We start from the raw sequence: 12,064 nt of genomic DNA, 5'->3' as shown, positions 1-12,064 counted from the left end.
CGGACGAGAGCGGAGGCAGCGGGCGCGCGGGGTTCGTGGGGACAGACGAACAGATGGATCTAAAAATTAAAGAAAAAAATATATATTTGAAAATACTTCAAGAGAAAAAAATTGTATTTTCTTTATCTGCTTGTGATCTTTCCATCTCATCCATCCATCTTTTAGTCCTTAGTATTTTCTTTAGTCCCACATCAAAAAATCATGTAAAACTCCTCCCTCCTAACACCTATAAAAAGACTTTTGTATTCTCATGGGAGGGGGAGCCCAGAAATTCTTCTAGAGCCTTGCATAGAGGAAGAGAAAGGAACTACTCCATGAGCAGCTTGGATAGCAATCTCGAGAGTGGAGAAAAAAATTTTGTAACGACATAGAGTGGGTTTATTGTTCTAAACTTTTTTGTATTTTTTTATATGTAATAAAGATTATTCTTTTTATTTAAATCGTCATGAGTTCTTTATTTGCTCTCTTTCATATGCTTTTATTTATGCTTTTCTGTTAGATTAATATTAGGAACAACTTTTACTTTTCGGAGACACCGTGATCTACGGGTACGAGGCGTGTCGAGGAAAGAAGAGTTGTTTACCTAGTACTTTCCGAAGATATGCCGTGATCTACGGGTATGGGATGTGTCGAGGAAAGATAGGTATTTTTTTTAAGATTAATCACATCTATTTAATTAAAAAAGAGATACAACTCTGTTAGTGCAAAATTAATTCAAAACTCTCGAGCTCTTTATTTTCTAATTACATCAATTTTAAGATAATTTATTTTCTAAATCAAAACAACGCTTCTTTCTTTTATTTTGTAATCTCAACTTAGCCCAAGGTCTTTGAGGATACTATCTCGACTCATCCTACCTATGTAGTGAGTAGAGTTATTTTTGATGCTATCAACGACTATGCATCAACTACGGAGTGTCAGAAGATATTTGAGGAGTTGAAACAATATCTCAGCTTTGCACCATTGCTCACGAAGTCTCAGCCTAGTGAGAAGCTGCTACCATATCTCATCGTTTCTCCAGAGCGATTAACTCAGTCCTTGTCCGAAAAGAAAGACGGATTCAGAAGCCTATATACTACATGAGTAAAGTCCTTCATGATGCAGAGACCAGATATTCCAAGCTAGAGAAGCTGATATTTGCACTGATCATCACGGTGAGGAAACTTTGGCCTTATTTTTCGGCTCACACTATTCTGTTGCTTACTGATCAGCCAATCAAGGTCATTCTCTACCGTCTGGATATCTCAGGATGGATTGTGAAGTGGACTTTAGAACTCTTAGAGTTGGATGTGCAGTACCGCCCGAGGCCTTTCATGAAAGCCCAAGTGTTGGTGGACTTTATCTTTGAATGCACCATGCCAGACGGACAAAGCTCAAAAAGTAGAGAGAGCTCAAAAAGTGAAGAATTAAATATGGGACCTAACCCTGAGGAGCTGTGGGACCTGCACGTCAATGGCTCATCGAATTCAGTAGGGTTATCAGTCGGGCTTATCTTAACCGATCCTGAAGGTGATGTGGTGGGGTATGTTCTGTATTTTGATTTTTCAACCATCAATAATGAAGTAGAGTATGAAGCTCTGATTGCTGGCATAAAAGTTATAAGAGAGGTAGGGGCTCGACACCTAAAGGATTTTAGCGACTTCCAATTAGTAGTTGGACAAATCAAGGATGGATACGAGGCCCGAGAGAAAAACATGAAGAGGTATATTCAAAAGGTAAAGGATTTAACCTCATCCTTTTTGAGCTTTGATGTTCAACAAGTCCCCAAAGAGAAAAATGCCAGGGCAAATGCATTGTCAAAACTAGCGGCCTCATTATCTGCTGACTTGGAAAAGGAGACCTCCTTTGAGATATTAAAAACCTCGAGCCTTGAAGAGCCCCTCTTTGTCCAATAGGTTGATAAGGAACCCAACTGGATTGATCCCCTATTTAAGTATCTTAGGTCGGGTGAGTTACCACTTGATCACAAGGAGGTCTGAAAGATAAGGAAGTAGACCGCTCACTATGTTTTGTATGATGACAAGTATAGACGGTCGTTCTCTTTGCCTCTTCTGAAGTGTTTACGCCTGTTTGAGGCTGATTATGTGCTACGAGAGATTCATGAAGGGATCTACGGAAGTCACTCAGAGGATAAATACCTATCCTACAAGATTCTTCGATAGGGCTACTATTGGCCCACTATGCAACAAGATGTAGACAACTTCATCAGAAAGTACGATCGATGTTAGAAAAATTTCAACATTCAACATCAACCGACAGTAATTCTAACTCCCATCAGCACCCCTTGGCCATTTATTTAGTGGGGAATGGGCATTCTTGGTCCTCTTCCTCGGGCGTCAGGTTAGCATAAGTTTCTTCTGGTGGCTATTGATTACTTTATAAAATGGATAAAAGGCGAGCCCTTGTCCCGTATAATCGAGACAAGAGTGAAATATTTTATTTGAAATCCCATTATTTATTGGTATGATCTCTCCAAAGTGCTGATCACAGATAATGATAGACAATGCAGTGGTGCTCAACCTTGTGAATTCCATGAATACTATAGAATAGAGCATCGATTCACATCGGTAGGCTGCCCACAAGCAAATGGAGAGGTGGAGATGACTAATAGAACTCTTCTATAGGGCTTAAAAGCTAGGTTAGATCGGATAGGGAAGTCATGGATAGATGAGCTTCATCATGTGTAATGGGCTTATCGGACTACTTAGAGGATCCAAACTGGTGAGGCTCCTTTCAACCTCGCATTTGGGACTAAAGCGATCATTCCTGTGGAGGTTGAGCTTTCTTTCCTCAAAGTTAAGGAGTACAATGAAGACTCCAATTCGGTGTGGTTTCGAGCCAACCTCGACTTGATCAAAAAAAGCAAGGAGCGTGTCGCCATAAGAATGGCTGCCTACCGTCAGAGAGTGGCTAAGTATTATAATGTCTAGATTAAGGTCAAAGAATTTTAAGCTAGTGGTCTAGTATTACGATGAGCTGAAGTTTCACAGCCTACTGAGCAAGGAAAGCTATCATCCAACTAAGAAGGTCCCTATCAGGTGGATGACGTAGTACACCTTGGGACCTATCGACTGAAGCAACTCGACGGGACCCCACTCCCCAGGTCATGAAATTCGATCAGTCTGCATATGTACTATCAGTGATGCTGTAATATCATGTTACAATATATATGAATTTTTAGATTTATCAACTCATATTTGAACATAAAAGTGGTATGAAAGGCCGAAGCTCTTGCCAGACCAACTCTACTAAAGATCTTTTGATTGGAACTATTCTTGTTAAAGTTCTTTTGATCGAAACTGACCTTACAAGGGTTTCTTTGATCGAAACTATCCTTGCTGAAGTTTCTTTGATCGAAACTGATCTTACCAAAGTTTTTTTGATTGAAACTATTCTTGCTAAAATTTTTTTGATCGGAGCTGACCATACCAAAATTTTTTTGATCAAAACTATTCTTGCTGAAATTTTTTTGATCGAAACTGATCTTACAAAAGTTTTTTTGATCGAAACTATTCTTGTTGAAGTTTTTTTGGTTGAAACTGACTTTACAGGGATTTCTTTGATCAAAACCATCCTTGCTGAAGTTTCCTTAATCAGAACTGATCTTATCAAAAAATTTTTGATCGAAACTATTCTTGCTAAAAGTTTCTTTAATTGAAACTATTCTTGCTAAAGTTTTTTTGATCAGAACTACTCTTGTTGAAATTTTTTTGATTGAAACTGACCTTACAAAGATTTCTTTGATTGAAACCATCTTTGCTGAAGTTCTTTTGATCAGAACTGACTTTATCAAAGTTCCTTTGATCGAAACTGTTCTTGTCAAAGTTTGTTTGATAGGAACTGATCTTATTAAGATTTTTTTGTTTGAAACTAAAATTTTTTTGTTCGAAACCAAAGTTTCTTTGATTGGAACCGACCTTGCTGAAGTTTCTTTGTTCAAAACTATCCCTTACTAAAGTTAACTATCCTTGTTAAAGTTCCTTTGATCAGAACTATTTTCATTGAAGTTCTTTCACTTGGAACAGTTCTACTTAATCTCCTAAGATCAGAACTAACTTTGTAGCGAAGCTCAGAGTCCCTTAAGTTAGAATGGATTCATCTAAATTTTTAAGGTCGAGATTGGATTAGATATGCTTTTGGTTGGGATAATTCTGAGTTCTTTGGATCAAAACTAGTCCTTTCGTGCTGAATAAAACTACAAAAGCATAACTCATCAAAGATAAAAAAATACAGATAGTATGAAGAAGTACAAACATGACTCATTTTTTCAAAATTTTTACAATGACCTCAAAAGGTCCAAGTACAAAAAAAAAAAAAGAAATAAAAAAACCTAAGGGGTAGCATCTGGCCCAGGAGCATTCATTCCAGGTGCATCGGCTGTAGTGGGCTTCCAGACTTCATCTAAAAGTTCAAATCTAATTCTAGATACTAGGCGGCCATCCTGCTTCAGACCAACTACTTCCCATCAATGTAAGCATCAGGGACAAACTTGACTTTCTCATCGTGATATTTCTCTAACATTCGAAAGTCCTCGATGGCCTTTGAGGCAGTGGCCTTAATCCCTACCTCAGCACCGCTCTCCACCTCTGCAATCTTCTTCTCCACCACCTCGACCGTAGCTTTATTATTCTCCAGCAGGGTCTCAAGCTCCTTTATTCTTGCTGCCTAAGCTTCTTGGATACCTAGCAGTCGAGAGTTTTCCTCTACAGCTCCTCTCAAGGCCACTTCGATATTTTTAGCTCTCCTTACTGCAGCATCGGCCTTCATGGAGGCTTCTCCTGCTTCCTTCTCGGCCTTATCCTTTGTCACCTTAAGCATTTTGGTGTCGACCTTATGCTTTCTCGCCTCTGTCGAAAGCTTGAGAGAATGCTCCATGTATCTATTCAGATAATGGATGACCTATTGAAAAACCTTTTATTAGTAACGTAACAAGTGTATGTTTAGAATAAATAAGACACTATAGGAGCTTTAGTTTATCTGGATGAAGCACTCCATAGCTCCTTTCTTTACCACCCCATGTGATTCGATCAGCAGCTCATTTACATCGGCCCAGAGGAGCATCCCAATAAACAATTCATGTGCCAGCTTGTAATCTCTCAAGACCGAAGCCTCGAGCTTCAGACCAGCTGGTGCGGTCCTAGAAGTCCCAGCTATCTCGGCTGGCTCATCTTTCGGAAAAAAATTGATAACTTAAGGGGCCGGCAGGCTCAAAATTACTTCTTCGGGGGCTCGACTTATTTGGCTTCTCTGATCTCCATCAAAAGTCGAAGAAGTCAAGCCAGATCGAACCTTTACAACTCTGAAGTCGGCAGCTTAGAGAGATTCGGATCTTTCTGATCCAAAAGTCGGTGATGCGGAGGGACTTCTAATCCTGACGTATGTGCTCCGACCACCCGCAAGCTCTGCTATCTTTTTTCGATGGGCTTTCTGCTCCATCTTCTTCAATGAATTCGGATCCATTTCTGCAACCAAAATAATCAAATGGTTAGCATAGAAGCAAAGTATGAATCGAAGAATATCTAGCTTTGAGGCAGGCGACCTATGTGCACTCTGGGAATTAGCTTGTCCGATGCCGACATTAAACAATATCTGCTCTGATAGAAACTCCTTCAGCATTGGGACCTTAAAACTGTGCAAGGTTTTTAGCTCCTATTTCAGATGCTGATCTGATGAAGGTTCCTTTAGCATGGCTTCTCTGGGTTCACCCCAATTGATGAACCCCCAATCCTCACTTGACGTTTGAGAGATGAATAAAAAGTGCTCTTTCTAGCCATGGACAGCAGAAGGAGTATCCTGGATCAACAGACAAATATTTTTCTTCATTTGGGGTGTCACATACTACCATCCGCGTGATTTGGGATGTCTCTTTAAGATAAAGACGGAATGAAAAAGTACGACACTGGGATCAATCCCAGCCAATACGTATGCTACGGTAAAACTACAGATATGTCACCATGAATTCAGAACTATCGAACATGATGACAACTCAAGAAATTGAAAAAGAGCTACAAAAAAAGGATGAAAGAAAATCCTCAGCCCAGCCCGAAAGCATTCCTCATAGAGGCTCATCCAGCCTAGAGAAGGTCGGTAAACTTGATCGTTCGGCTCTAAAATTTTTAGTTGAAACTACAGAGGGATTTGAAACTACTTGTGGGTAGTACCACATCCATCTTCATTAGTTCGAACTGGAATGCCAGCGAGGAGAAATCGGAGTCTCCAGAAGAACCCATTCCCCTCGCAAGAAGAAACTTTGGAGGTGAAGGATGGAGAAGAAGGAGAACCCATGGCAAAACAAGACAAGGATGATTAGAAACTTTAGAAGCTTACGTCCAGTCACGTTTGAGGTTTAAATAGATCCAAGTTTAAAAAATCTCCTAATGATACTTCTTCTCAAAGCATTGATTACTCAAGGTGTGAACCGACGAGGTTTGAACGGATGGTTGATGTATGGCAACCATCGATTGGGTACAGCTTCTGCCGTCGATATGATAGTTAATGCTAGCAGCAGGCAAATTATCCCTATGCCATTTTCGAGGAGACATGCAGGGACGTGTGATGGTATCTACCATGTTGAAGCGATTCAAATTTCAATCCTTTCCAAACCTACACAATAGATGATGAGTACTTCTGGGATAATTTATATAGCTCAGATTATAGTCTAAATTATGGCTCAGATCATGCCTTATAATTCGAATCATAGTTAAATGCTTAGCTAGCATAGATTGAAATTCAGCCAGTACAGCTCAAAATATGATTCACGTTCACCCATTCAAACATAGTGAACACCAATGATAAAAATAAATTTATTCATTTGTCTGAAAATTTGATTGCAAAGCCTGGATTACAAAAGGAAGAAAGATACATCATTGCCTTGGAGTACTATCAGGGCGATTTGCTTCGGAGTAGCCTTCCTTAGTGCCAACAATCCCTTCTGTCTGTGTAGCCGCATCGATTTTATTCATCTCAGTAAGGCACCGGGATACTTTTGCAAATCTTCCTGTGCTATTTTTTCATTGGCTTATAAAAGCTCGACATTATTAGCAGGAAGGTGCACCCAGACCATTATCTTGCACCTCTTGAAGCCTGCAAAAAATATTATTTTGCAGGCCTGGCTTATAATTTTGGCTCCTCTTCTCGCCAACCAATCCATCCTTTTGAGAGCATTCATGGTTAAAAGCTCTTGATCTGAGAGTCGGTGATAGAAGAGAACCTTATCTTTTCTTTCTTCCTTCAGCTTCTCCTTCAGGTGCTCCATTGTTGATAGAGCCTCCTGAGGTTCAGTTTGAGGTGCAGACAGCTTCTGAGTCACCTAAATCTCCTTAGAAGTAAAGTCTTCACCTCTTTGAGGTATATTCTCTCTATGGCTTGCTCTGTCTGAGGTTCTGACCCTCTTTACTGAGCTTCTGCAGGGGACACATATAAAAGCGTGAGAGCATGCATCCTCAGATCTGAGGTACGATTTTAGAAATACTTATTTCATCTGATTCTCATACTCAAAAGTAGGAGGATAGTATTATGGTGGTACCGTGGATACCTTGGATCAGTGTGCTATCTTCGTGATTGCCGACCCAAATATCGAGCTGAAGTACATGGAGCTGAACTATTTACATCCAGTCTAATATGCAGCCCATCTGGTACATGAGCTTTCTCCGTTACCTCAGTCAGCTAGTTTTCTAGCATATACAGTAGTTGTCCACCCTAAATGGATAAGCTCAAATGTAACTAACTTCTCATAATCCTACGGGAGCAGATAAAGACTAGAAAATCTCATCCACAATGGTATGTCCAATAGCCCAACAACCTCAAAAATGTACATTTTCATGGTTATTCGATCATGTTCTCTATAAATAACTAAAGCTCTGAGGATCCAGATAAGTAATCCATCTCAAAGAATCACTTATGATTTTTTGTTGTTCTCTGATTCCTGACTTGAGCATCAGATGGTCCTCACCGGAGCAAAAACCTCTGATCCAAATTTTATTTTGTAGGTCACTCTAGCAATCCTGTGCAAGATCTGGTCACTTACCTTCCGACCTCAACCAGAACTAGAAGCAACACATCCCAAACTAAGTTGTAGTAAGAATTACTTGTTAAATAAGGTCTACAATGTATATCACACTTTATGAGAACTATGATTTTTCTTCAAGTGCTATGCCTTAGGATTTTGGTTGAAATGGAGGAAATGGTTTGGCTTGCAAAATGCTGATATGGGGCCTGCTAGTAGTGCAAACAACTCATGTATAGCACCCAACCATCATGGACACCAGTGGCAATGCACATGGTTTTGGTTTTATAAGATTGTGATGAAAAAAATAAAACAAATGCATTGTAAGTGTTGCGACCCGATTATTATTTCAAAAAAGGTAAAGTGAAACACCAACTTTTTCTCCTATATAACTTTTATTAAAATATAGCATTAAAAAGATAAAGTGAAGCACCGACTTTATCTATTTTGATTCTAGATAATTTCCAGCATGGCCCATTTCCAACTCTAGGCTATATTAAAAAAGGACAATCAATATGAGCTAAGCTAAGATCGAAAGATATGATTATTGGCCTATAATTAGAGGGCAATTATTCTAATGATATGCATAGTGAAGGATAACTAACATCAATTATCAAAATCACCAAGAGTGGAGGCTAGATGTGGCAGCCATAAGAGTATGCACTTATTATCTATTAGTATAAATAAGTGAAAATTATATTTTGTAAGAATCCTTCGACAATCAATCCAATACATTTGATCTTATCTTAGTCTATTGTAGCTTCTGCCTTAGGACTAAGAGTAATTTAGCTTTCATTATCGCAGCCTAGCACTACACCTCTACCCCAATCCAATGTTACTCCCCTACCGTAATCTAGTGCTATACCTTTCTACTATAGCCCAATACTATGCCACTTATCTTTCTTTCTAATAGTGATATGATGATGGAGAAAATTGTTGAAGGTCAAGGCATATGGACCCATGCTACTCCTTATCCTTCCTTCAGTCACATTCCAGCTAAGCCTACACTAGTGGCATGTTCACATGTATCAACCCTTACAATTTGGCTTGTCATTGCTCTTCTTTGCCTCACCTAGATGGCACTTTATCAACGGTTCCCACGATATGTTTTGATGGGAGAAAAAGAGCACCAAGAAGTTCTATGACACACCTGGTGCAACATTGCATAGTCATCATCACCTTAATGCGAAGGGACATGCCAATGTTAGTGGAACATTGCATAGTTTTTATTATACTAATTTCGGTGAGACAACTATGTAGTTGCCATCATGCCACTATAGAATAAAGTTAAAGAAGCAACTGCAAAGAAAGTGGTCACTATATTAATGCCATTTTTAGATTATTATGCAGCATCTTTAATTTTGCTACTAGGATGGGTTGAACAATTTATTCTATGGTTGAAAGCCGATATGCAAAGTTATAGTACATTCCATTGAGTTCCATGGTGAAGATGTCCAAATCGGTTTATCAACCAATATATGAAAGTATGACAAATATGAATTAGAGTCTTTGGCTTATGAATAGATAACTACCAAAGATGATACAATGGAACCCTTGGAATCTTCTGATCGAGGCATCATAGAAGTTATGCAAGCGAGTTTGCATCAGACTGAACTATCATTAGCTATTCTGCTCAATTCTCAACCAAAATCTTAGATTGTTGATTAGAGTAACTTATAGAAGATCGTTGGCAAAGCCGATAAATCCTAATTGATACTAATTCATGATAATTTGTCTAAAAGTAGAGAGCAAAAGTATAACGATTTTATAACACTAGTTATAAGCATCATAAAGGCAAAGGGGCAACCACATCAAAGAAAACTTCTGGAAGTTTTCTATATGATGTATATTCCATATATCGAGATGTTACATGACAAAGCAATAGCTGATTTGACTTGATATTCAGCATTACAAATGATCAAAGTGTTGGGTTTCGATAGGTATCATGTATGCAGAATTTTCAAAACTATTTTGAACATACAACAGAAGTTAGATTAAAACTATTTTTAATCTACGCATGTATAGATCTAATTTTTACATTTACAGATCTAGTTAATATGATAAAAAATAAGAGGAGCATATATCTGATTTCATATATAAAATTTAATCTGCTGATCGAATCACTTATCTGTAGCACTAGTTTCCTTCTTCAGATCTAGATCTGAGGATGTCTGCAGGTTCTGTTGAAAACCGTATACACGTCCAGTCTCTATGGATATCCACACAAAGTTGAAGTAGATCGAAAGTGCCAAAGACCATCAAAGTGCTAGCTCTCTTTCAGATCTCCGCTTCATTGAATTATATCTGAACTCTTTCTTCGACCGTCGTAAAAAAAGATCTGAAGAACTACGTGCGAACTATTATCGTGTAGCACTGGAGGAATGCAGGGGAGCGATGGAGAACTCCTTTTTTTTTCTCTTCTTTTCTGATCTATCTCTTGCTGATCTCTCTCTCTATATGGCCAGCCAGAAGAGGAGGTTTTGGCATGTGGATGATGGGAGGAGAGGGTGTAGCACAGATGACTCTTTTGATTTGTGATGTCTTGATCACCACGCCCAAAAACCCTGGCCATTTTATAGATGTGGTCAAAGAGATTAGATAGAGTTCAACCAAATTTAAACTCTTATCAGATAAGAAATTCAAATTCAATTTAAATTGATCCAATCTCATGTGGCATGGAGAGAGAGAAGCCCATGGAAGAGAGGTGCCAAAGGTTGGCGCACTCTCTCCCATTTTTGTACACGCCAAGGGGGTGCGCATCCCCATGTGCGCCCCTCTTTTCTATCATGAGAGAGGAGAGAGAGTCTCAGTAAACTAGAGACTCTTGCATCTTTATCCAATTAGGCTCAATCTGAATCCAATTCGAATTTGATTTAAGCCCGATTTGTTCTCGACTCAGTCCCAATCTAATTAAGATTCAAATCTAAAATCCAGATGCCTAATTACACTCAATTAAGTCAAGTCTAAATAAATTAAATCTGACTTAATTATTTAAGACTTGATCTCATCAAATTGGATAGCAATTAGGTCCTCCTTGCTAACTGTTAGCTGATCCAATGTTTGTAATTTTTACAGATTGATCTAAATTATCAATCATATTGATAATTTGATCATGATCCAACTGTTTTATTTGATCAAACTCTTTTTGTGTGTGATCTCATAGATTCTGTTCTGTCTGGTAGTAAGGTATACTATGATCTCCATCATAATATCATTGAAATACCTTTCAATAGGTTAGAATATTTTCAACTCTCATCTATCGAAGATCATCGATCTAGATAATCTTAGTGAGCTCTCACAATCCACTAGTAATATCTTGTAGTATATAGTGATAATCCAGTAAAATAGAATAATTATAACTCCTAGGTATAGTTGCTGTGTGATTCAGTTCTTTTATCATGAATCCTGACAAGATGAAGATTATGGAAGCTCATCAAACCTCTACATCTGTCATATAAAAGATTCAATTAGCTCGAATCCAAAACATGATATTGATAAAAATTTCTTTCCATTAATCATCTTGCTGTGGCCACAAACTAGAATTTAGCCTCTCAAACCCCAGAGGACTACTCTTTATCTACTAAGGTCGATAGATTCCATCTAAGTACGCACCCTACTCCTACAATGAATCTACTATAACCAATATATACTATAAAGATTCAAATATTAGAAAATATATCCCAAAAGCCAATCGTTAATCTATTGACGGTTGAGCAACCTTGTATTGTAATTGATTTGTTAATAAATAAAGTATATTTTTGGCATTTTCATCATAAATTTTCATCTTCTAATGAACTCCATTGTTGTGATGAAGTTTTTAAGACTATTTAGGCTCGATAAAGAGAGAATTTATTGATTAATCCTTAAAACTGTTCACGATCAAATGATAGGCTGTTAATAAGGATGACAGCTTCTATCGAGTATAGATCGCTGTAGGTCATATGGGTTGGTTGTCCTCTTAACCAAGGAGTGTGGAGACACTGGTATGACATACAGGTGAGATGTAAAGGTACATTATTATTGAACGTGACCAACTCTAGAGCATTCTGCTGTCAAGAA

The 12,064-nt window shown here is 38.3% G+C and overlaps 1 protein-coding gene across 1 annotated transcript; it reads left to right on the top strand.

Annotated features, from left to right (window-relative positions):
* The first annotated feature begins 1,079 nt into the window (after positions 1-1,079).
* LOC140857409 (uncharacterized) lies at positions 1,080-1,895 on the top strand. The gene has a single exon (XM_073256207.1). It carries the CDS (start codon positions 1,080-1,082, stop codon positions 1,893-1,895), a length of 816 nt encoding a protein of 271 aa, XP_073112308.1.
* Positions 1,896-12,064: the final 10,169 nt, after the last annotated feature.

Source organism: Elaeis guineensis, chromosome 4 (assembly GCF_000442705.2).
Source record: "Elaeis guineensis isolate ETL-2024a chromosome 4, EG11, whole genome shotgun sequence".
Classification (NCBI taxonomy): Eukaryota; Viridiplantae; Streptophyta; class Magnoliopsida; order Arecales; family Arecaceae; genus Elaeis; species Elaeis guineensis.
Note: the sequence above shows the minus strand (reverse complement) of the source record. Positions and strands in the feature narration are given on the sequence as shown.

What these genes read in the sequence shown, in the direction of transcription:
- LOC140857409 (XM_073256207.1), top strand. Translation starts at nt 1,080, where the DNA reads ATGAGTAAAGTCCTTCATGATGCAGAGACCAGATATTCCAAGCTAGAG.